At 40.9% G+C, this 26,071-nt stretch overlaps 1 protein-coding gene and 1 non-coding gene across 2 annotated transcripts; one reads left to right on the forward strand and one right to left on the reverse strand.

The window, feature by feature from the left end:
• Window positions 1–5,485: 5,485 nt before the first annotated feature.
• Trnag-gcc (transfer RNA glycine (anticodon GCC)) lies at window positions 5,486–5,556 on the reverse strand. Its single transcript has one exon. It is a non-coding gene; the product is annotated as a tRNA-Gly (tRNA).
• Window positions 5,557–6,175: 619 nt separating this feature from the next.
• Window positions 6,176–25,877, forward strand: LOC143292503 (zinc transporter ZIP11-like). Its single transcript, XM_076602849.1, has 9 exons — window positions 6,176–6,381; window positions 9,652–9,690; window positions 11,182–11,349; window positions 11,823–11,910; window positions 12,341–12,532; window positions 14,109–14,178; window positions 15,219–15,317; window positions 18,916–19,074; window positions 20,386–25,877. Exons 1-9 carry the CDS (start codon window positions 6,274–6,276, stop codon window positions 20,462–20,464), a joined length of 1,002 nt encoding a protein of 333 aa, XP_076458964.1. The 5' UTR covers window positions 6,176–6,273; the 3' UTR covers window positions 20,465–25,877.
• The last annotated feature ends 194 nt before the right edge of the window (window positions 25,878–26,071 follow it).

A 26,071-nucleotide genomic window follows, 5' to 3' on the forward strand; every position in this document is an offset into this window, starting at 1 on the left:
TTCTGGATGAGAAACGCCGTCTGCATCAAGCCTACCTGAGCAACCCAAAGTCCACATCAAAAAAGGATGCGTACAATGCCATCCGCAGGACTGTTCAGCAAAAGTTACGTCAGATGCAGGATAAGTGGCTGAGTGACAAAGCTGATGAGATCCAGGGATATGCTGACAGGCACGATATGAAGAAGTTCTATGATGCCTTAAAAGAAGTCTACGGCCCCACATCCTCAGGATCATCCCCCCTCCTCAGTGCAGATGCGAATACCTTGATCACCGAGAAGGAGAAAATTCTCGAACGCTGGGCTGAGCACTTCAACAGTGTCTTGAATCACCCTTCCTCCATAAATGATGAAGCCATAGACCGTCTCCCACAAGTCCCCATCAACGAAGCACTGGACGATCCGCCAACACTTCTTGAGACCCAGAAAGCAATCCGTCTGCTATCCAGTGGCAAAGCACCTGGCTCAGACTCCGTACCAGCAGAGGTCTACAATGATGGAGGCACTGTGCTGACTGAGAAGCTCCATCAGCTGTACTCACTTGTGTGGAAAGAAGAGACGATCCCCCAGGATTTCAAAGATGCATCTATCATTTACTTGTACAAGCGAAAGGGGAACCGGCAAGCCTGTGATAACCATCGGGGCATTTCCTTGCTCTCCATAGCAGGCAAGATACTTGCCAGGATCCTACTAAACCGCCGCTGAACCACCGAAGCTGAACCACTTCCACACAACATGCCTCAGGAAGCTACTGAACATCAAGTGGCAAGACAGGACCCCAGACACGGAGGTGCTTGCAAAAGCCACTCTTCCCAGCATCTCCACCATCCTGATGCAGTCCCAGCTTCGCTGGGCTGGACACATGGCGCGCATGCCAGACCATCGGCTGCCCAAAAGGCTCTTCTATGGCGAGCTGCAACAAGGGAAGAGATCACACGGAGGTCAGAAGAAGCGCTTCAGAGATACTCTGAAAGTCTCTCTGAAAGCATTTGATATCAACCCTGACTCCTGGGAGGAATCTGCAGTGGACCGTGACAAATGGCGCACTGCTGTGCACAAAGGCGCCAAGTTGTGTGAGGCCAACAGGACTGCTGCAGCTGTTCAGAAGAGGCAGGCCAGAAAGCCACGGGCAAACAAACTCCCTGACAGTGATGTGCCTGTCTTTGTCTGCCCCAACTGTCAGCGAACATTTACGTGTGCAGATTGGACTATTCAGCCATCTGCGCATTCTCAGATAGATTCATGAGCATCCCCCCCACCACCACCCTCCCCCATCTGGATGACAACGATGGTCATCATCGATCTCGATGGACGCACACCACCACCTGTTACCATCCATATTTTATCAAGAGATATTCACTGAAATCTACGTTGCTCAGGACTCTTTGGTATCCTGTCAGTGTGGAATCTGTTGGTTCTCTTCTGGGTTGTTTGCTTGTAATTAGCCTCAAGTTAACGTTTTTGCATGCCTGGAATTGTCCATGCATCTTCACTTCCCGCTAGCTATTCCTTACAGCCTATTTTAAAACCTGTCATTGACAGCACTTTCCTTTTGCATCCCCATTCACATCCCCATTCACAGCAAACTTGTTCAGTTTCATGCCATCTGACAACTCAGTCAGAGCAGCCTAACCCCTCACCAGTCCAGTAAACTTGTTCATGCCCAGGGACTCCAGTATCAGGGCTGGGCTGCATGAGTGATCATTAATAGTACACACACTTGAATTGTTTGAATACATACTTGAACTTGAACTGTACGATGTTTGAGGTCCAAAGACCTGTTCATCGCTCCATGTGGGTCATCAGTTGTACATACTAAACTTTGCATGCGTGGCTTATTGGCAAGACGGATTGTACTTTTCTGGCTTGTTCTTCCAGTAGACATCCAGTCTGTTCTTAAAGGCATTCACCGACGGTGCCAAGACCACTTCGTCTGGGAGACTGTTCCATGTCTTGGTGACCCTTTCACTGAAAAAGTGTTTCCTGGTGTCCCAGTGGGTGTGGTGCGGGAACAGTTTCTTCGCGTTTCCTCTGGTGCCTGAATCCTCTGCAGTTTCAAGTTTTGGTTTTTTGGTTCTGTGGAGTCCGTGGACATACTTGAAGGTGTCTATCATATCCCCTCTGAGTTGTCTGTGTTCCAGGCTAGGCAGGTCGAGTCGTCCTAGTCTTTCCGCGTAAGGTAGCTCACTGATCGAGGAGATAAGCTTTGTGTCTCGGCGTTGCACGTCCTCTAGCTGCTTACATGTCTTGTGTCTAGGTTGCCACACAGTTTGTGCGTACTCGAGGATAGGCCTTGCTATTGTTTTGTACAGCTGGATGAAGAGCTTGCAGTCTAAGAACTTGAAGGTTCTGCGGATGATGCCAATTACACTGTTCGCTCTTGCTGTGACTGTCCACGTGCTGCTTAAATTTGAGGTCGTTATCAACTTGAACACCGACGTCCGCTTCCACCTCACTTTCTGTCAAGGGTATTTCACTGATGGTTCCGGTTTCAGCATCTACATGCTTCATATGGTACGATGCTATTGATTTTCGTGTGCCGATGTTCATCACTTTGCATTTCTGTGGGTGGAATCTCAGAAGCCAATCATTTGACCAACTCTGGAGGCTGTCTAGGTCTTGCTGGAGAGATGCGGTCGATTCCTGGTTGGTGCTAGCGGCATAGATTTTTGTGTCATCTGCAAACAGTTTGACGGTGTTTTGTATATGTTTCGGTAGATCGTTGACATAGATGACAAACAGGATTGGTCCTAGTACACTGCCTTGAGGGATACCGCTTGTGACTGCTACTTCGTCTGAGAAGGTTCCATTGATTCTGACTCTTTGTTTTCGGTCTCCAAGGAAGGCTGATATCCAGTTGAGTATTGGGCCTTTTACTCTGTGGGCTTCAACTTTCTTCAGCAGACGACGGTGCGGTACAGTGTCAAAGGCTTTTTGGAAGTCCATATACACAACATCAATGCTGCTGCCGGAGTCTATCAGCCTGGTCCAGTCATCGAGAGCTTCCAGTAAATTGGTCAAGCAAGATTTCCCCTGAACGAATCCATGTTGCTCTCCACAGAGTAGTTCATTGCGCTGTAGGTGATTCATTATTTGTGTCCTCATGAGTGTTTCCATTACCTTGCACAGGATACAGGTCAGGCTGACAGGTCGGTAGTTTTCTGGCTGCTGTCGGCTTCCTTTCCTCTTGTAGATAGGAGTGACTGTGGCTTCTTTCCAATCATTAGGAATTTCCCCACGTTCCAGAGTGAGGCGGAATAGATGTGCTATTGGACGTGCTAGAGACCCTGCTGCCTTCGCCAACACCATAGGGTGGATTCCGTCGGGTCCAGGTGCCTTGTTTGTTTTCAGATTTTGAAGTTGCTTTTTCACATCTGCTTCAGTGATGTTTACCTCTTGCAGTATTTCCTGGATGTTGTACTCGGGGGGTGGTGGTAGGTTCTCCTCTTCTTCCTGGGACTCTGAAAAAATTCGTTTAGAATGTCTGCCTTTTCTTTGTCTGTTGTCGTTTTTTTTCCGTCAGCTTTTTTCAAATCTGCAATGCCTGACCCGCATTTGGTTTTCGACTTGACATATGACCAAAAGACTTTGCTGTTATTTTTTGCATTGGCTGCGACCTTTTCCTCTCTACCTCTTTTCGCTTTGTGGCACGCTCTTCTGGCATGGTTATTTTATTCCTGCTCGTCTCGAGGGTCTCGTGATTTTTTTCCATTTTTTTAAGAGTCTGTGTTTGTTTCGAACCGTGCTTAGTGTTTTCGGGTCCATCCATTTCTGGGTGGTTCTTCCTGATGTCATCACTGTTGGGATGTGCTTACATACAGCTTTCTGGATCTCATCCTTGATGGTTATCCAGGTTTCTTCAACTGACTTGTTGGAGAGAAGTTTGTCACAGTCTGCTTCAGCTAGGTCCAAATTCATTTCTTCGTAGTTCCCCTCTTCAAACTTGGTCTTCTTCCTTGCTGGTTCTCGCTTATTGTAAGAACATGAGAAGCTGATGATGAGAGTCACGTGGTCGCTTCTTCCTCGTCCGGCTTGTGTTGTGATGCTGTCTATCTCCTCTCGGTTGGTGAAGACCAAGTCATCTGGGCTGGGGTTCTGTCCTTGCCTAAATCTTGTTGGTTCCTTCTGGTGCTGGGTGAGATATGCATCTTGGGTGGCTTTGAGGAATTTCTGTGCTTGGTGCTCCTCCCTACAATTGCAGGTCTCATTTTGCCAGTCGACTTTCGGGTGGTTAAAGTCACCCATCAGGAGAATGTGGGAGTACTGCTTCTGTTTGCCCAGGTCCACCATCAGTTTGTTGAGTTTTTCTGTGTTATCCGGGGGAGAGTTTGGGCTTCTGTATATCAATCCAATCAAAAGTTTATCTGAGCCATCCAGACGACATTCGACTAATATTTGTTCTTCAAAGTCGTTGTCTTGAACTTCTATCTGGGAAGCCTTGAGGTTGCTGTCTACATGTAAGCACATCCCCCGTCCTTTCTTGTCCGTGAGGTTATGAAAAAGGTCGTAATCATCAATGGCTACCTCGCATTCCTGTACTGCATATCTTGTGTTCTTTGGTTTTACTTCAGTTATTCCAATTATTGATGGTTTGTGCATGCTGATAAGGGCTTGTAGTTCACTCCTTTTATTCAGTAATGAATCTGCATTGCTGTAGAGGCACGTATGTGAGTTCAAGGAAGCATTGGCTGTATTGTTCTGGTGGTTAGATGATAGCTTGGGAACTGATGAAGTTTTAAAACTGTATACATTGCGAGTTGAGAGTTTTTTTTACTCCGAGTTTCCCTGGACCGCTTGATCTGGCGGTTCCCCGAGGTAGACCACACGTTTGTTGCGCCTCACCCATCTTGCTTTGTCGTCCCCCGATGCCTGGGCCCTCTTCGCTTGCAGTTCGTTGTAAAGTGCACTCTCTTTCTTGCGTTCTGCAGGGGTCAAGTCTTTTCTCATACTGATGCCTGAGATGGGGGTTGTTGCAGCAGCCTTGGTTTCTTCTTCAGTCTTTTCTCTTTCTGTGGTAGGTACGCAGAGTCTCATCTCTCTGTGCCATAGAGTCGAAAGTTAGTCTTAGTGGTCTCGGAAGGCCTTCGTTTCCCTTTTCTTTTGGCTTGCCCAGTCTTCTGATGTCTATTGGTTGATGGGGGATATTCAGATGCTGCAAGATTTTTGTTGTTGTCTCTGTGTGTCTCGTTTCACAGTGCACTTGCAATTTTTTAGAGAAACTTGGGTGGGTACACTTCCCTAGCTGTTTTAAGCAGTTTTGGTCGAATGTCACACTCCAGTTATCACTCGAGAAAACAATTTTCAGTAAATTTATCCTCTCTCGTCTTCAAAGCCTGCCATTGCCCTTCCACCACGCATGCGCCATCCACCAAGAAAACACATACATGTGTATGTATGCATTTATCAAGAAGTATTCGAATGTTGTTGACATATATTTTGAAATTTCAATGAATGAAATAAAAAAAAAATAAGGAAACAAAAAAAAAAAATGCATCGACCGGGAATCGAACCCGGGTCACCCGCGTGGCAGGCGAGTATTCTACCACTAGACCACCGATGCCTCGCGCCAAGATGTTGTTTCTTAGGTTATTAATCTCGAGCTATTGGGAATTAAACGGAGAAACATGTTGTGTCTGACTTCAGAATTACTAGGCACATCAGTTCGCTACTTAAGCATGCATGATGCAAACGTGTGTGAGGGGCGGAGCAATTCCTATCAGGGTGGTGTAATTTGGCCACATGCCCCAATATTTTAAAGGGGGAGGGGAGCGGGGAATGCACACAACCCCACCCGCTAAAACAAAAACAACCCCCTCACCATCAAACACATACAACCCCAGTGACACACACATACAACCCCCTCACCACCAAATACATACAACCCCAACCACACAAACAAATACCCGCATTAAAACAACTCCAACCGAACAAACTTGACCTTAAGGGTGTAGACGCCAATAGGTCGTTAAACTCCAATAGTTGTCGGGGAATGCGTTCATTTACGGAAGTAGAGTAGGATGTTGAGAAGTTCTTCAACATGAATTTTTAGCACCGTTTTCTGTCGGCACAGCCATGTCAGAATGGTTTGTGTACCCACATCACAATATAGGTCAGCTGTTTGTGGCGCAACGGTTCACCAAAACTGTTAGGTTCCTGCGCGACACGTACAATCTGCCGGTTTACACACGCGCGCACACACTGTATATAGCCTACACACACACTTGCGCGCACGCATGTACACCACAGCGTGGTTCCCACCAAGTCAGCAACATTTAAAATGATTGAAAATGCTAACCCTGTTCTCCAAACCGCTCTGGGGACTTTATTTACCTGGGGGATGACAGCCTTTGGGGCCGGCTTGGTCTTTGTCTTCAAAAGCGGACAAGTAAATCGCTGTGAAATATGTTTTGTTTCAATGTGTATGGTTGGGTTTCTGAACAGATGGGGTGTGTGTAGTAGACCTCAAGTCTGTGTCAGCATGTGCCACGTTCTGTGCAAACATATTGGAACTCCAACTGACGAACAGTTTAAGGTTAACGACAGCTTAGCATTCCCAGATATATCCAGTTGAAAAGAAAAAAAAAAGAAGTAAAAGACCCTTTTCTGGGTTATGATGCAAGGCTAAAATGAAATTTTCGATATGACAACCTGTAGTTTCAGTGACAATGTGAACTGAAAGTCGTTTGTGTTGAATGAACTGTTATTGTGCACATACATGATATAGAAATAGTGTAGAGGGTGGGAAGCAGGGTTGGAGTGATGGGGACGGAGAAGCAGTTTAACTCCACTGTTACGTTTCTTGCCCATGTCGAAGTGCATGGTTTTATATTTTTGCACAAGTAAAATTGGAAAAAAAAAAACACACACACAAAAAAAACCCTTGAAGAAGAACAATAGTTTGTGTTTAAAAGCAACAACACTGTTTTGCAGAATTGGCTGCTGCAAAAAACCGAATAAGAATAAGGGCATGAATTTACATGATATCACTGAATTTTGGGACTGGTGCATGGTTGAATGGAGGACAGATATTTCATGGATCTTCTACCACGACCCATTTTCATGATTACAGAGACCGGAATAATTAGAGATATACATTACCTAGTTTTCATCTGGTAGATATGGCAGCAGATTTATTTAAAAGTAATACAAGTAAATGAACATAAAAGGAAGACTGAGTTCAGTTAAAAAAAAAAAAATCACTGTTGAATAGAAACTAAGTTCCAAGTGTTAGTCACATACTGTTACAACAGTTCTGATGACCAATCAATGATTTAGTTTTTGTATCAGTTGCATTTACTAATAATTATCATTGATTAATAGTGAAAATCAAATAACTTTTCCTGCATAAAGTGTGAAAAATAATTACCTTTTTCCAGCAATTAAAACAGTTGTCCAGAAGAATTATGAATGCATTATTGTTGCATTACTCAAATGAACAGTAAGTAAATCCCATGATTAAGTAGTTCTTTTAACCTGTGTGTTTTTCTTGGGTTTGAAAACAAAATCTTGGCTATTTCCTGTTTTTTTTATTCAGTTATGTTTATTTCCATCATAAAAGTCCTAACATTGTCAGTATGGTGAGTATATATATATATTTTCAGATCATACACAGAAAGTGTGTGTAAATGGTACATACTCTAGAGTATCTGCCTTGAAATATGGTGTCCCGCAAGGGTCCGTCCTAGGTCCTGTTCTTTTCGTGCTGTATGCGGCTCCTGTGTCGGATGTCATCAGTCATCATGCGATGTCGCATGAGAGCTTTGCTGATGACACACAACTTTATCAGTCGGCTTCCATAGCTGAATTTGATGCACTGGTGACTCAAACACAGGAGTGCATTGCTGGCCTAAAGGACTGGATGACTCTCAACAAGCTGCAATGAAATGATGATAAGACTGAATTTATGATAACCTGTCCAAAGAAGTTTCGTCAACATCCTTCCTTTCCTGACTCTGTTCTGATCAATAGCACACCTGTTTCACTTTCTCCCTCTGTTCGCAGTCTTGGTGTAATCCTGGACCAGTCTCTTTCCTTCCAACAGCACATTTCGAATATCTGTAAAGTTGCCTATTTGGAACTGCGTAGAATCAGCTCTATCCGCCACTATCTCTCAACCGATGCAACCAAGACACTTGTATGCTCTCTGGTTCTCTCAAGATTGGATTACTGCAACTCTCTTTTGGCCGGCCTTCCCAAATACCTGTTAGACAGACTCCAAAGAATTCAGAATAACGCTGCCAGACTCATTTGCAGAGCTTCTAAATTTGACCATGTTTCTCCTCTCCTTCAGTCTCTCCAATGGTTGCCTGTTTCTGATCGAATAGACTATAAGCTATCCACTCTGACCTTTTCTGCAGTCAACGGATCTGGCCCCAAATATCTTTCTGAACTCATCCATATCTATACCCCGTCTCGCCAGCTCCGTTCTTCCTCTGATACTCGACTTCTCAGGATACCTCACGTCAGAAGTAAGACCTATGGACACAGATCGTTTTCTTTTCAATCGCCAAAGACGTGGAACAAGCTCCCTGATAACCTCCGTCATTCTGATTCCCTCGCATCTTTTAAATCTCGTCTCAAAACTCACCTTTTCCCTCAGCAATAAGTTCAATTGTGGCAGGTCCACAACTACACGCATGTATATGAATGTGTATTGTGTGTGCGTGTGTCTATGTAAGTTTGTGCCTGCCTATGTGTGCGTATGTGTTAGGGTAGCTGTTAGATACACATGTATGTTAAAATGTATGTATGCAGTGTGTGTGCGTGGGTGCGTGCGTGTGTGTGTGTGTGTGTGTGCGTGTGGTCACATTTTGGTGTGTGTATGTAACATAGATATAATGTTTTATGTTATCAAAAGCGTTTTTGTAAAGCACCTAGAGCAGATTTCTGGATAGTGTGCTATATAAGTATCCATTATTATTATTATTATCGGCTGCCCAAAAGGCTCTTCTATGGCGAGCTGCAACAAGGGAAGAGATCACACAGAGGTCAGAAGAAGCGCTTCAGAGATACTCTGAAAGTCTCTCTTAAAGCGTTTGATATCAACCCTGACTCCTGGGAGGAATCTGCAGTGGACCGTGACAAATGGCGTGCTGCTGTGCACAAAGGCGCCAAGTTGTGCGAGGCCAACAGGACTGCAGCAGCTGTTCAGAAGAGGCAGGCCAGAAAGTCACAGGCAAACAAGCTCCCTGACAATGATATGCCTGTCTTTGTCTGCCCCAACTGTCAGCGAACATTTCATGCGCAGATTGGACTATTCAGCCATCTGCGCATTCATAGATAGATTCATGAGCATCCTCCCCCCCCCACCCCACCACCACCCTCCCCCCATCCCCCAGCTGGATGACAACGATGGTCATCATCGATCTCGATGGACACACCACCACCACCATTATTATTATTATTATTATTATTATTATATGTGTGTGAGTGTGTGCACTAATGTGTTTGTGTGCACTTAAGTGTCCATAAAAAAGTATTTGTGAGCAGTCATGTTACAATAATGACACATACAATGTTGACTGTACTGTACACATTAATTTTATGAATCAAATAGATTGTTACAATTATTTAGCTGCAAGACACAATATAACATTCCTATGGGTGCCGCTAAGATTAGACTGTACAATTTAACTGATATTTTGTTCGTTTCCAGAGAAAGCTCTTGGATGGAAGTCTTGGTTTTGCTGCTGGGGTATGGACTACTTTCAAAATTTATACAATTATATTGCAAAGTTTACTTGGCACTAAATATATTCTTAGAAATGTATATGTTCATTATTCATTTTGTACCGTTTGTTTTTCACATGTACATGGCATATATATGTACGCCTGTAAATGTCTTTATTCTGACTGTTAACATGTTCTGACATACTGTGTGTGTGTGTGTGTGTGCGTGCGTGCGTGTGCACATGCATTTTTGCATGTGCCTGAGTGTTTTCTTCAGTTTAATGTCTATCCATACTGATTGATAGTATATATGTGTGGGCACCTGTAATCCGATATTGTTTGTGCATGCATGCACACAAGTTTGTGAGAGAGCCAGAGAATGGATGCATTCTATGTCCTGATGCTGGCGCACACATGCACACACACACATGCACACGCACACGCACACACACACACACACATGCGCACACACACACAAACGCACACACACACTTTTCATCAGTTTACATATATGTCTGAGCAAACATGTGAAATGTGTTATGCTGAGACACACATTGTACACATATATATTTGAAGCCTCCTGGTAAAAAGAGCAAGTGCATGCATGAATCAATCCTTGGTCAATAAAACAGCCTGTGTGCCGTGCAGAGACACACTGCAAATACACACTGTAGGTTATACTTATAGTACACATATTCTGTCATACATGAATGCTCATTTACCCAGATATGCTTAGATATCACACACACACGGTGATCAAGAATATACACACAATTGCATATGCACACACACACAGATACACACACATGTGCGTGCGTGCACACACACATGCACATGCACACACATGCATATTCGCATGCATGTACCCATGCACAAACACATACACAGTTACCAGTTACACTCTCCCTCTCTTACCCATAAATAGGTAGTCTTCTTCTTTGTTCATGGGCTGCAACTCCAATATTCACTCGCATGTACACGAGTGGGCTTTTACATGTATGGCTGTTTTTACCCCACCATGTAGGCAGCCATACTCCGTTTTGGGGGGTAATAGGTAGTCTAAGGACAGATGTTCACAAGATTTTTTCCTTTTATGAGAGGTATTTTTGCAACCAGTGTCGTGAAAAAATGATGAAATGGACGATGGTACCATTTACAAATCACCAATTGACACATCCACATATTAGGATTAAATCTGTGGTGTGTGTATGTCAGTGTATTGGTGTATATGTAAGACAGTGTTAAGGTGCCACTCATGTATTTTTTTTGTAAATGCATTTTACTGATTGATTTTAGTTAGAGAGAGTGGGTGATCTGTGTATGTGTGTGTGTGTGTGTTTGCCTGCATGTGTGCGTGTATGTATGAAAGAGATCAGTAACTGTTACACATTACACATTGTTCAGTCACAGTTAAATCAATACTGATAGTACCTGTGGAGTAAGTTACCTTTAAAAGCACTAGTCGTTACCTGAATATAGATTACGATAACACATGCAAGTGCATTGGTATGTGCAGGTTATGACTGCAGCCTCCTACTGGTCGCTGCTTGCCCCAGCCATAGAGATGGCAGAACATTCCGGAATCTATGGAGTGGAGGGGCAGTGGGCCTTTGTTCCTGTAGCAGTAGGCTTTGCTCTTGGTGCAGCCTTCGTGTATGGAGCCGATGTCTTCATGCCAGACATGGTCAGTGGTGTGTGGCTCTGGGTGTTAGAGGGCTTTGTTTTTGTTTAGAAAAGTGTATATTGTTTTATTTTTTAAAGGGAAGGAAAGTGCTTCTAGACACTTATTACTTACAGTATGCTGGGGTTGTCTTTCAGTTGTAGATAGTGCCCCCCCCCCCCCCCCCGCCCCCCCAGCCCCCCAACCCCCTTTCCCCACCTGGCAATTACATGTTAGAAATCTTTGTTTTCTCTTGCTTTTGTAGTTTTCTGCAAATTAAAAAAAAGAATTGTTTTATGCCATTCTGGTTTATTCTTTTGTTGTTATTATTATTATTATTATTATCATTTATTTATTTTTTTTGCTGTGTTGTTTTCTAGAAAGTCTTTCCTTTGTTCTTCAGTTTGCAGTATATGAAAGAAAAAGTCTCTCCTCCGTTTTTTGGTTTTTCTGTGTGCAATCTGTGATGTACGCACTTGGACCTGTCTGTCCACCAGGGTGATCCAACTGCTCACCTGGCTCTGAGTCTGGAGTCTGACATCAAGCCAGAAGATGACAATCTGGCTGCAGACAGAAACATACAAGGTAACGATCCTGTAATTCTTTCTGAAGCTGTGTCCATTTCTGTCTTGTATCAAAGAGAAGAGAAGAAAGAAAGATGGGATACATTGTAGAGTGGAGCAAGTCCTGTGTAAAGGCCTCAAAAAAGGATGAACAAATTTGCACATTAGGAAAATTTATGTTTGCTTCCGTCAAACTGCCAGGTCTATGCTCATTGACATTTGGGTTCATACACACAAGCGCGCACACATGCACACATGTGTGAGCACACACATGCACACATGCATACACATACATACACAAGTACTCACACTACACACTCACACACACACAAATGCACACACACACACACACACACACACAGAGAAACATATGGGCATGCATACATATGGACACGCACGCGCACACACACACACACACACACCATATTCCCATAATCTGAATATTCCTTCAGATGGAGCCAGAACAATTGTTGGTGAGGGAGAAAAAGGGCTGAAGCAGCGTGGTCAGCAAAAGCACAAAGATGATCACACATCATCATCCTCATCCTCATTGCCCTCATCATCGCAGGAAGCAGTGAGAAGACACTGCAGCTGGCGAAGAGTTCTCCTGTTAATCGTCGCCATCACCATTCACAACATTCCAGGTAAGATATCAAAATAAACCAAGAAAATTAAAAAAATGGAGAAAAGCTTTAAATGTATCTCCGTGTATGTGCATGTGTGTGTATGCATTGTGTGTGTGTGTGTGTGTGTGTGTGTGTTGTGAGTAAATCAAAATCAGAATCATATTTGTCATGATGTGTGTTTGTGGCATGTGTGGTATGTGTGTGTGTGCACTTTTGGAGCACAAGTTAGGGAATTTTGGCTGATTTTTAATTTGTACAATGAATGGTGTTTCTTCATGCTAGCAATCCTTCAGCGATGCATGGAGCAATGAAACTGGCCTGTGCAAAGTGTGTAGAATGACGCTTCCCCTGCCCTCCCTCTGCATGTTGTAAATTTGTTTTCCACCCTATGTCAAAAAATGAGTGCTTCTGTTGAGTAAAGGGAAGTAACTGCTGCGTTTTTAAATTTTTTTTTTTTAACCCTTTGAGCCCTGAGTCCCTGAGCAATTTTAACCCTTCTGCCTGAGCTCCTGAGCCAAAATTTGCAAATAATTGGTATTAAACCCTTTGAGCGCTGACCACCGCTTTACCGGTGGCAGAGAAAAATGACATAATGCCCAGCCACCGGTTGAGCGGTGCGTAAACACTTGAAGCGTGCAGAGTGTCAACCTGGCCCGTCAGGGCAGAAATCAGGGACAAAACGTGCGAGAAAACAACTGTACACAACGCAGCAAGTAATTGATATGCTTGATGATTTATCAGAAGTAGAGTATGACAATGATTATTCTGATGGTGAGGTGGAATTCGAACAGATAGTGATGTTGAAAATGAATCTGAGCATGCAGAATCAGTTGATCAAAGGAGGCGTGTCAGGTTGAGACTCTGCACGCTTCATGGTAGAAATCGATCTTTTTTATCCAAAGCACATGCACAAAACACAGTGAGGGGGCGCGGCAATGTTGGTACTGCGTTCGCTGGCGTCGGAATATTATGGTTTTTCTGATTGGCTCTTCAATATAAGTCAACCAATAGCAAAACATGACACAAGTGTTTACGCACTGCTCAACCGGTGGCCAGGCATTATGACACCCCTCCCCACCACTGGTAAACCGGTGGTCAGGGATCAAAGGGTTAAGGGCTGAAGTGCTTTTGTATTTTTGTTCAAAAGGTGGTTTTAAAAATGGTTTCAAAGAGAGAGAAAGAGAGTGGGAGGAACTGTTTATGCTTTTGTTTTCATTGCATATTTGACATTATTTGAAAGCAAAAAGAAAAAAAGAAACCCCCAAAACAAAAAAGCACAACAGATGTCAAGGCAGTCTGGCTGTGGATTTTGGCGTCTGAGTCAATGTAAGTTAAAAACAGTGTGTGTGGTGTTGTTGAAAAAGCCTGTCATTTTTATTTTTTTATTATTATTTTTTTTTATAGAAATTTTGAAAACAGTCAACAGTGAGTGTTTATATTATTGGTAACCAGCTGTGTTGGATTAAAAAGAAAACCAGTGTATGTGATGTGGAAAAAAAATCCTGTTTTTTTTTTTTTTTTTTTTTCCAACATTGTCAACAAAAGTTCATGTTTGCAATATGGGTCACCAGTTGTGTTGTGCATTGTGTTGCAGAAGGGTTAGCTGTTGGTGTGGGATTTGGGGCCGTGGGGAAATCCAAAGCGGCCACCCTTGAAAGTGCCAGGTGAGATAGGCAGCCATGCGTACATAGGGATATTAGAGCTCATACACCCACACGTTTTTTTTTCCACACACACACCTTCACAACAGTAATAAAAAACAAAGCCAGGGTTAGGTTACACACACACACACACACACATACACGCATGCATGCATATGAACTGTCTGATATCACTTAAGAGTGAAAAGACGTTAAACTAAAGAAAGAACGAACGCACACGCATGCTGCACACACACATGCAGGGAGTGATCTTGTAATGGGGGAGAAAGAAGGTTGATAGGGTGTTTCTGACCCATTAATTTTGAAAATGAACCATTTATTTTGTTGTGAATAGGTCAGTTGATGCATAGTGTCCTGAACAAGAGAAATGCTCTGATGTTGAAGCTAGTAATTATCAAAGAAAAAAAAAAGAAAGGAAAAGAAGCTAGTAATTATGGATATCTTTGTCAGACAATGAGTGCTTCTTTTGAGTAAAGGGAAGTAATTTGAGACAGTGGTTTTTGTGATTGTGAAGACTGTGAATGAAAGTTACATGGTTAAAAAAAAAAAAAAAAGAAAAAAAGAAGAAAAAAAGTAAGAACAGTGTGAGCTATAGCTTTCAGCATGTGTGTATGTTTTTGTGAATGCATTTGTGTTCATTCTTGAATATTTTCAAGTATTTAGTAGAGAGCTTTCAGTGTTAGTTTGCGTGTGACTGAAAAAAGTGATAAAAAATGTGTATTTGTTCACTTTATTTGATGCTTGCGCATGCTGGTGAGCATGGCAGCCTTGTCAGGGTGATATGAAGGCTGCATTCGCCCAGTTCCTTCGTCTCTTCTATAGATCGTCTTCCTACCATCTGCTCCTTTCTTTTTTTTCTTTTTTCTTGTTTTTTCCACACAAATGTGGATTAGTATATATGGATCAGTCCACAAGCTTCTACACCTTATTCAAACTGAAACTGACAAAGTTTGTTTACTTCTTCTTCTGTTTGTGATCTGCCTGTCAGCAGTAGTTTCTTTCTTTTCTTTATTTGTTCCTTCTTACTTTGAATTGTGTTGCAGAAATTTAGCCGTAGGCATTGGCATCCAGAACTTCCCAGAAGGTCTGGCTGTTAGTCTTCCATTGCATGGATCGGGAATGTCTCTGTGGAAAAGCTTTTGGTGAGTATGATGCCATTATCTGGAATTAAAACTTTTTTTTTAAATAGTAATTTTTTTTCTCCACAATGTCATTGAAGATATTTATTTTTCTAAACAATGTCTTATATAATAATTTTTGTGTTAAACAGCCACAATCCTGTTTATGACCTGCACAACTACTTTTTTGTGTTTTCTTTTTCAGGAATTGACTTTGGTGTGTATTTCTGTTAGAGCAATAAAGCAGAAAAATTGAAGTTAAGTTGATAAGATATCAGATTAGAAAATTTTGGTTTTGCATGAGAGAGTGTATTGTGTATATATTTTTATTGGTTTTGTATGTCTTCTGTACTGCATAATAGAATTATAGCGATTCAATAGAAAATCATGTTTTCATTTGTGGGTTTTGTTTTTTTTAATTTTTTTAAATTTTTTTATTTTTTATTTTTGTAGTGAATATGATTATTTATGTCCTTTAACACTTTCGATGGTTCAGGCGCCGATCAGCGGCCTCTATGCTCAACACCTCAGGTGCCAATCGGTGACCTGTACGCTAGAGTTACCAACCTCACTCATTCTTCTTTTCGTGAAACCACACAAGTTCAAAATGTTCACCACATGTTTCCGGAACGTCTATTCTATGTTTGAGTTGCAAGTTGACGCACGTTGTCGAATATTCCAAATTTATTTAGCAGATTTCTCCCCTCAAAGCATGGCCAGCACTTCAGGAAACAAACGAAAGGGTGTTTACAACACCACGAAGTCACTGCAACTGAATTTAGACTATAATTCACCTGCTGGAGTGCCGATTGCTGACAGTGACAGTGGAAAAGAGTTCGCCCGACTGGTTGAGAATGAATGTGTGATGGTGGTGGTTTCCTTAATGGAATTGCTGGTGTTTGTGTGTGTGTGTGTATTCTTCTCATCTCTGCACATAGATGAGTGCACATTTTATTACAGTGTGTTATGTCTATGTTTCCAGTTGTATTTCCCAGTCTGTGTTTTCATTTTTCACTTGAAATAGTGTGTTTTATGTTTATAACATACTTTTTCATTTTCATCAACTGATTTTAAAATTCATTTAATTTGTTCATACAAATAAACATGTTTATCATAATTTGCATTCTTTGCCCTTTAAAATGAGCTATGAATGAAGAAGACTGAATGAGTAAAAGCAAAGTTATGGCAGGTTTAAGTGGGTTGGTCGTGACACAGTTTTCCTTCTCCTGCACAGCTGGTTTGTCCAGTCAGCTAGCTCTGCATTCTGGCGATGAAAGGGTTAACCCCTTCACTGCTAGTACGTTTTGCTATGGCGTATGCTGAGAAAATTTTCAGAAAAACAAGAAAAACACGCCAATGATTTTAATTTGCTTATATTTCAAAAAGTACTGAAGATAAGTGCATAAAAGTATATATCAAATGAAAGGAAAATGAACCAAGATTTTGTTTTTGATACTCACATGTTCAAATAATGAGTCAATCTAACAGAAAAATTCCATAAAATGCATTAATAAAAAAATTGGGACTGTCATTCCATCATGTAGGTGCTACAATATCAACCAGGTTATGAACCTGTCTTTCTTGTGACTGTTGTGATCAACCACACACACTGTCAAGACTGAGCAACAGTGTCCAGGTGCATAAGACACCAAAACAGTCCACACAAAGAATGAAAAGGGTGTACTCACCCAGGATCTATCGCCAGTAAAAACCCAGTGTGTGGTACTTGCAGAAACAGTCTTCAAGACACAGTGCTGGTATGCTGGGGCAGTCTGGGCAGTAGAACCCCACATCCTTTCTTTGTTCTTTCTTCCAGCAGACTCTGCACCTCCTTTGTGGCCAGGCCTTCTGTGGGGTAGGTGGGATGAAGTGTCGTCCACACAAGACAAACAGCGTGGTCATCTTTAGCAGTGTCTTGGTCACCAAAAATCATGGCACTAATTACATCCTTCTGAAGTCCAGGAGTGTACTGTTGTTGCCTGCTTTTTTGTAGAGGATGTGTGCATTCAGCATGGCAATTTGTAGAAAATGCACACACAGCTATTTGTACCACTTCAGGGTTTTCCTTGTGACATTGTAGGGATGCAGTTGTTGGTCATGATGGTCCATGGCACCCATGTTTTTGTTGTAATCCAGAATTGCTGGAGGCTTGTTTACTGCCCTTTGGTCTTGCTGCTGCTGGTCTTCAGCTGTAGGTTTGTGGCAAGTTGTCAACTCCAGATGATCCAGGATGAACATCATGATCATCACCATGCTGCATACCTGAAACACATTGCATAAAAGACTAAGTTTGTTGGGTTTTGGGTTTGGTTTTTGGTTTTTACATATAAAAAGATCATGAAATGGTACCATTTTATTTCTGACTGTTTTCAGAAGCATTGTTTTCAGAAGCTGAAATACAAACACACACATACCTACCCCACCCCCCACCCCAAACCCCCAAAACACACACACACTGAAACTGGTTCATGGTATGCCACACCCCCTTCATTCTCTCTTTCTCATACAAAACAAAATGACAACACACACACACACACACACACACACACACACACACACACACACACACACTTCTACAAGTGTTGCATTTACAAAGTAATTTAGGCATACAGTTCTGTATATCATTCTCTGATTTCAGTTTTATAAACATCATCTCTCCCCCCCCCCTCTCTCTCTCTCACTCACACACACACCACACACAACAACAACAACAACAAACCAATACACACTCAGGAACGAACACACAGAAAGCTGCAGGCGAGCGACACACGCTGTCATCAACAATGAGCCAGCCAGCAAGCCACGCCCCCCTGGGCTGTGATGGTCACAGTACCCACGTGACTGACTGACTCTCACTCACATACACTGATCAGTGACTGACGAAGCCACTTACCACAGCTAACACATTCAAAACACACACAATGCAGTCATATTCATTGTTACAACAAACAGAAAGCAAACAATAAACTGACAAACCTCGAAAACACCCACCTGCATCTTGAATCAGCTGAGCTTGTCTGTCTTCAGTTTCGTCAATAACTCCACCTCCCACCCCCCCTGCACTGTCAAAATCAGCGTCTTCGGCATCAACTTCACGCAGTTCTGTCTCATTCAGTCCACAATCTTCATCTCTACTGTTTGCATCACGAAAGAATTCTTTCAATACAAGTGCAAGTGTTGGAGTTTGTCTGCGTTCAGCCATGGCTTTGCAAACACAACTTGAGCTTCGTACAAACTTGCAAAACTTTCGCCATAAATATGACAATCCAATGAATAATTTTAGCTTATGGAACTCAGGAGATAAAGAGCTATCAGGGGAGCTAATTTAATGGTTAGCAGACTGTATTTTCTGTAATGCGGGACTCGAAACATAGAACGTTGTAACATGACGTACGGCGCACGTCAATACAGCATTGCTGAGCGACATTTCATGACGTACGCCGTACGTCAACAGCGCAGTCAAGAGGTTAAAGAAAAGTTGTGTGTTTTTTTTGTTTCATTTTTTGTTGTTGTTGTAAATAACTGTTTTGGACTGACAATGAAACAGTTTGTTTTGTTTGTTTGTTCCATATATACATATTAATTTTCTATTTAAGTCATTGTCATAATTGTCTACATGCAGGTATGGTCAGCTGAGTGGTCTGGTGGAGCCTCTTGCTGGGTTGTTTGGCGTGGTGGCCGTGGTTATAGCAGAACCCATTCTACCCTACGCTCTGGCGTTTGCTGCTGGGGCCATGATTTATGTGGTGATGGACGACATTGTTCCTGAGGCACAGATCTGGTACGTCTCTCTCCTTCTTTGTGGGTGGTGGGTGTTTTTTTTGTGCTGACTGCTACTTTACGTTCAGTGATTGCTGTCTTTCAGCCACATTCTTGCACCGGGAGTGAACCCACATCTTTACTTTATTGTGCAAGTCTGCTTTGTGCATTCATGTAGGAAGTTAATTGTGTGCGTTTGTATACAAGGGCAGAACATCGGTCTTGGCTCGTTTATTGGTGTTTGCATTAGGTTGGCAGATTGTAACCTTTTTGTCGACGGGCACAATAGCTGAGTGGTTAAAGCGTTGGACTGTCAATCTGAGGGTCCCGGGTTCGAATCACGGTGACGGCGCCTGGTGGGTAAAGGGTGGAAATTTTTACGATCTCCCAGGTCAACATATGTGCAGACCTGCTAGTGCCCGAACCCCCTTCGTGTGTATATGCAAGCAGAAGATCAAATACGCACGTTAAAGATCCTGTAATCCATGTCAGCGCTCGGTGGGTTATGGAAACAAGAACATACCCAGCATGCACACCCCTGAAAACAGAGTATGGCTGCCTACATGGCGGGGTAAAAACGGTCATAAACGTAAAAGCCCACTCGTGCGCGTACGAGTGGACGCAGAAGAAGAAGAAGAAGAAGTTACCTTTTCGTCAATTTATTACCATCTTGTTGGTTTACTGATTGTTGCGTTTTGGTGTTTTTGACTTACCTTTTGTTGGGTTATTTTTAACTTGCTTTATATATGTAGATATATACATATAGATAATTATGTATGTATTTAGTTGTTACTGTCTCTTGATTAACTGTTGACTTTTTTGTAATTATTACTTCTTTAAAAATTCATTATTACCATAGTTTATAGTTTTTACTTTCTCTTAGTTGATTATTTTATTTTTTCAGTGGTTGCTATCTTCTCTTTGTTGATTATTACCTTTTTTGGTAGGTACACGCCTACTTTCTGTTGATTGGTTATTACCTTTCATTGGATGATTCTAAGCCTTTCATCATAGTTTTCCTTCATATACTTTGGATGCAGTGATAATAATAATAATAATAATAATAATAATGGATACTTATATAGCACACTATCCAGAAATCTGCTCTAGGTGCTTTACAAAAACACTTTCGTTAACATAAAACATTATATATATGTTACATACACACACCAAATGTGACTACACACACATACACACACACACACGCACACACATGCACACACACACACACTGCATACATACATTTTAACATACAGTGATGACAGGAAAGTAGCATGATGCGCTACCATGTTGGCCTTTCAGATAGTAGGCCTAATTATGATTTCTGCTCCAGTGGTAACGGTAAGCTGGCATCATGGGGTGCTGTGCTGGGGTTCATCGTCATGATGTCACTGGATGTGGGGCTGGGCTGATGTCAATGCTGCCATGGCAACAACCGCTTCTGTCATGACTGCCCTGGCAGAGTATGACTTGCACAGTCTGCTTTTTGCGATGGGAGAAGGGAGATGCTTGGAAAGTTCGAACAGTATTGGATGTGGAGAGTGAAATTTAAGATTTTTATTTTCATGTGTTAGCCTGTGAGAGCCTGGTTTTCTTTTGAAACATTTTATTTTTATGCAGCGTGGATATGGGTTTAATATGATTAATTGAGGATGCCTTCATTTAAAACATATATATTTTGTTTAATTTTGTGCTATGTACCTGATTGTGTGGTTATACTATGTTGGTTTAGTTTTTAAGATAATAATGGTGATAAAATTGATCTGGTCACTGTTTACTGCATGCTATGGTTATGAGATTGTCCTGGTTATGAGTTTGCATAACATTCCCCCAACTTTTTGGACTGTATTTAGAAATTATGTTATAATAATGATGAGTGGTGAAGATGTGTATTGTGAGTGAGAAAGCAAACTGTTCTGAATGCTTGTGAAAGCTTTCACTGGCACTTGATAGCAAGTGCATTACCACACCAGTATCAAAGATCTGTCTCTGTATTGAGAATAGCTTTTCAACAGCTTTCTGTGTGTGCTTGTTTGTCATTCTGTCTTAAAGGTGATCTGTGAAACAGAAGAGGGTTGAATGGAAACTGTTTACTGAGCTGATGTTTATGAAGCATCTGCACTCTGCTCGGGTTAACTGCTCATTACAAAGTGTACTCATTTGCATCTGCAGACATTTTTGCTCCTTCTTGAAGAATTACCAAAGGTTTCTAGGCATGCCCACTTGTATGTATGGGTGAACAAGGGAGTTACCGCCCATGAGTGTAGAATAATGATGATAAGACATGGAATCAGTGGTTGGTGGGAATTAATGAACAAGCTCTTCAAGGAGAGTATTGGTTTATTGCTTTTCTTGTCATTGTTAGAAACACAGGAAACATGATTTTTTTTTCTAATATAAAGTTGTTGTTTTTTGTTGTTGTTTTTTCAGTTCCCCTCTTCTTTCTTTCAGGTTTCAGACCTGTCAATAACAATGCTACTTGATTAGTGGAGTGATGGCCTAGAGGTAACGCGTCCGCCTAGGAAGCGAGAGAATCTGAGTGCGCTGGTTCAAATCATGGCTCAGCCGCCGATATTTTCTCCCCCTCCACAAGACCTTGAGTGGTGGTCTGGACGCTAGTCATTTGGATGAGACCGAGGTCCCGTGTGCAGCATGCAGTTAGCGCACGTAAAAGAACCCACGGCATCAAAAGGGTTGTTCCTGGCAAAATTCTGTATAAAAATCCACTTCGATAGGAAAAACAAATGAAACTGCACACAGGAAAAAATACAAAAAAAAAATGGGTGGCGCTGTAGTGTAGCGACGCGCTCTCCCTGGGGAGAGCAGCCCGAATTTCACACAGAAAAATCTGTTGTGATAAAAAGAAATACAAATACAAAATACAAATACAAATGCTAATAAAATCATAATATATATCCAGCCACAGCAATTGAGTTGAAATAACTGATTTTGCAAGAATGTATGACTGTCTCTATGACACTGGTTTGATTCATGTTCAGTTTTACAGAGTAAAAAATATGTGAGTATGGACAGCACAATTATTTTGTGCAAAAAAACAACAAACAACAACAACAAAAATCTGTAACCATTCCTCCACACAGTGACTGATTCAGTGCCATGATAATTCCCAGTTTTTTACCATTACAGTTTACATCAATAAAGTGACTCATGATATAATTGCATTCTTTCTTCTAGAACATTTTTATATTATTTATTATTTACTTACTTTAATATTTTTGTTTTATTATTTATTTCTTAATCCAGTTAAAAAAATATATATTTATATATGTATTTCATCATGCACATGAATATTTGTCTCAGGTAATCAGGAACCATACTTTATATTTGCAGCAGGAAAACGGCTCAAGATCACATACACACACACACACACCGCTCAGCGTTGAATACTGATTTACTGTACAAATTTGTTGGTGTGTTGCTTTTTTCTTCTTTTTTGACTCACTTGTGTAAACAAAGTGAGTCTATGTTTTAACCTGGTGTTCGGTTGTCTCTGTATGTGTGTGTCTGTGTGTCCGTGGTAAACTTTAACATTGACATTTTATCTGCAAATACTTTGTCAGTTGACACCAAATTAGGCATAAAAATAGGAAAAATTCAGTTCTTTCCAGTCATCTTGTTTAAAACAATATTGCACCTCTGGGATGAGCACAAAAAAAAAAAAAAAAAATAATGAAGCCTAATTATATGCAGACTGCATTTACTGTTATATTGATATTTTTTGTATTCTCTAAACTTGGGACTTTGATCTGATATTCTGACCCAACAACAAGAGCAGTCATTATTATCATTTTTTGTTCAAACAGGAACTTCTTTTGCTAAGCATGGAAGTTTTATTTATTTTGCAAACGTTTTGGTGAAGATACTAAAAAAGGGAAATTACTCTGTAATTAATGCTAGGGGAGTTAATTTGCTTTAAACTGATCTTTCTCATCTTAAACATTACATTTTGAAATTATACTCAATACATAAAAAGCTTGTGTGTTTTACTCTCAGTCACAAGTGAGTCTTGAAGGCCTTGCCTCTCTTGTCTTTTTTGCTGCTACATATTTCACACCATTTTTCGTGGCATTGTCCTCATACCATACTTTCTGAATACTTCCTATTTATAACTGTGTCTGAACTCATTCCATTTCAGTTGGAGTGACTGTGCATTTAGTTTATGCAGCCAGTGACAGAGCAAGGTGGTTGTTTTTTTATGGTCATGATTGTTTATTTAATTCTTTACATTCAGTCTTTTACACAGTCAGTTTTTGTTGTATTGTTTGTATTATTTAATTTGCATTGTCTCTTCTTGAACGCAGCATGGGAATACTTTATTAGGATATTGCACATGTGAATCATACATTTACTGTGCAGTCGCTAAAAACGAAATCTGTCTGCATTGACAGTGCTGACTGCTTTGTTTACTCAGGTTTTGTTTCTTTTCCCCTCACATCTTCATCTCTTCTTTCCTTCTTTCGACTTTGCATTTCTTCCATGATAGGTACAATTAGTCAACAGTTTACTGTTCGTTTATCTGTTTATTAATCAGTTTCTTTTTGTCAGTGACATGAATTCATCAGTTGCAGTTGAGTACTTATGAATATCTCAAAGACTCACATGCTTACAAAAAAAAGCAAGACATTTAATGAGATAAAAGAAAAAGGAATTTGTATGGATTCAATACCCAACTCCACCCATTCCCACTTCTGATGTAACCCCCCCCCCCCCAACCCCCTTCCCACCCCTTTTCTTATTTTGGGTATAACCTGAAGAGTTTTAGTTTCCTGAAGGGCATTTCACTGTTGACAGACAACTTTTGTCCGTTTGCATTGAATTCCTTTAACTATGGCAATAAGCAACAAGCAATCGTAACTGCAGGTAGGTTATATTTTTGTGTGTGCTTTTTTTTTTTTTTTGAATCCTTTTTTAAAAAAAACTGGTATCCAATGCTTTAGTGTTCTGAAGGAGTAATTGCATAGCATGTACATATGCTAAAGGAATGTGTTATCTAGTCTTTGACTGAGAAATGTGTTGTATGATGTGTGGATACTTTGGCAGCAAAGTGGTGCAACGGCTTGAATTGATATATGTTGCCACCAAAGCAGACAGGGAAAAAAACCACCAGCAGTTTCATATTTCTCTTTTAACTTTGATGTTTTTCATGATGTATTTTTTTCATTATAGATTTTGACATTTAAAATAGTTCATAAATTGGTTTGTAAACTGAGTAAAGCAATATGGCATTGTGGTGGCGCTGTGCTAGCATTTGTTTGTTCATGCATATATGTTCTAGTCACAAAAGGGGGATAGTTCCTGAACATGTCACTTATTTGAAATAAAATTTCTTTAAAGATAATGTTCACATAATATGCAGCTTTATTCACAGCAGTTTTGAAAATATCCATTTTATTATAATTTGACAACATTTACTATTAATGAAATTTATTATTTGTTTGTTTCCTATTTATTATTGATCACTGATCATTGTTGATACTGTTAATGTGTTAGATCTGACACTGTTTGACAATTTTCAATTCCTGTTTAGGAATGTTGTTTCAGCAGTGATTAAAATCATCCAAACCGTTACGGATGTGTACATAACTTCTTTTGTTGTTGTATTTTTTCATAATTTTCTTGGATTTCTTGGTATTTTTGTCATTTTCTGAAGCATCAATCTGTTGCTCTGATAATGGGCAGGTATGTGCGATTAAAGTGATATATATCTGTTGTAAAATCTGAAAAAGAAAGAAAAAATTATAGAAATTTGAAGTGTGTTGTAGGCTTGTGAGCAGTTAATGTGCCTTAAAAGTATCATCAGTGTTGGGTTATTTCCCTTGATGACTTACGAGAGGTTACGAGAGTTGCTTGGCAGGAATAAATCATAACAACAGTTCATTTAAGGCTGAAATATCACAATCAGGCTGCCAAAATGTCAGTTTTCAATCATGGTGTAAAAGGCCAGCTATCATAAACAAATGAATATGGGGATTACAATACATGACAGCGAGTGAATTGATGTGTATATGCAATGCAAGATATTTTTTTTATTTGGTTTTTGTTTTCAGTTATGATGGGCGCAATAGCTGAGTGGTTAAAGTGGTTCGAATCTCGGTGATGGCGCTTGGTGGGTAAAGGGTGGAGATTTTTCTGATCTCCCAGGTCAACATATGTGCAGACCTGCTTGTGCCTGAACCCCCTTTGTGTGTATATGCACGCAGAAGATCACATACGCACATTAAAGAATCTGTAATCCATGTCAGCATTCGGTGGGTTTTGGAGACAAGGTCATACCCAGCATGCACACCCCTTAAAAAGGAGTATGACTGTCTACATGGCAGGGTAAAAACGGTCATACATGTAAAAGCCCACTTGTATACATACGAGTGGACCTAGGAGTTGCAGCCCACAAACAAAAGAAGAAGAAGTTTTCAATTAGTCTACTTGAAATGATATCATTTGACATCATCATGTATTACTCTTTTTGCCACAACAGATTTCTCTGTGTGAAATTTGGGCTGCTCTCCACGGGGAGAGTGTGTTGAGACCTTTTATTATTTTTTGTCTGCTTGCAAGTATGTTTATTTTCCAATCAAAGTGGGTTTTTCTAACCTACGGTTGTTGCTGTAGGTTCGTTTACATGTGCTAAGTGCATGCTTCCTTCACATTGGGCCTCAGTTTGATACACTTTAAAGTTTAAGATTAATTTGCATGCAATTAATCTATTATTGGGAATGACAGATCCATGACAATCTGATTAGAAGATGTATAGAAGTTTTAATATTTTTGATTTTATGGTTGTAAACTTGTATGGGAGGACATAAAGGAGTCTGTCTTATTACTGATTTGTTTTTGCATTATGTTTGTTTTTCTTTGCCTTTTTTTGGTTTGTGTGTGTGTATGTGTGTGTGTGTGTGTTCTTTTTGTTTTTGTTTTTGATCACCTCTGACTTAGGGTATGTGCTGGAGTGAATTTAACAATGGGGTTAATTTCGTAGTAGTTGGTTTATTTCCTGAGTT

This window comes from Babylonia areolata, chromosome 18 (genome assembly GCF_041734735.1).
Source record: "Babylonia areolata isolate BAREFJ2019XMU chromosome 18, ASM4173473v1, whole genome shotgun sequence".
Classification (NCBI taxonomy): Eukaryota; Metazoa; Mollusca; class Gastropoda; order Neogastropoda; family Buccinidae; genus Babylonia; species Babylonia areolata.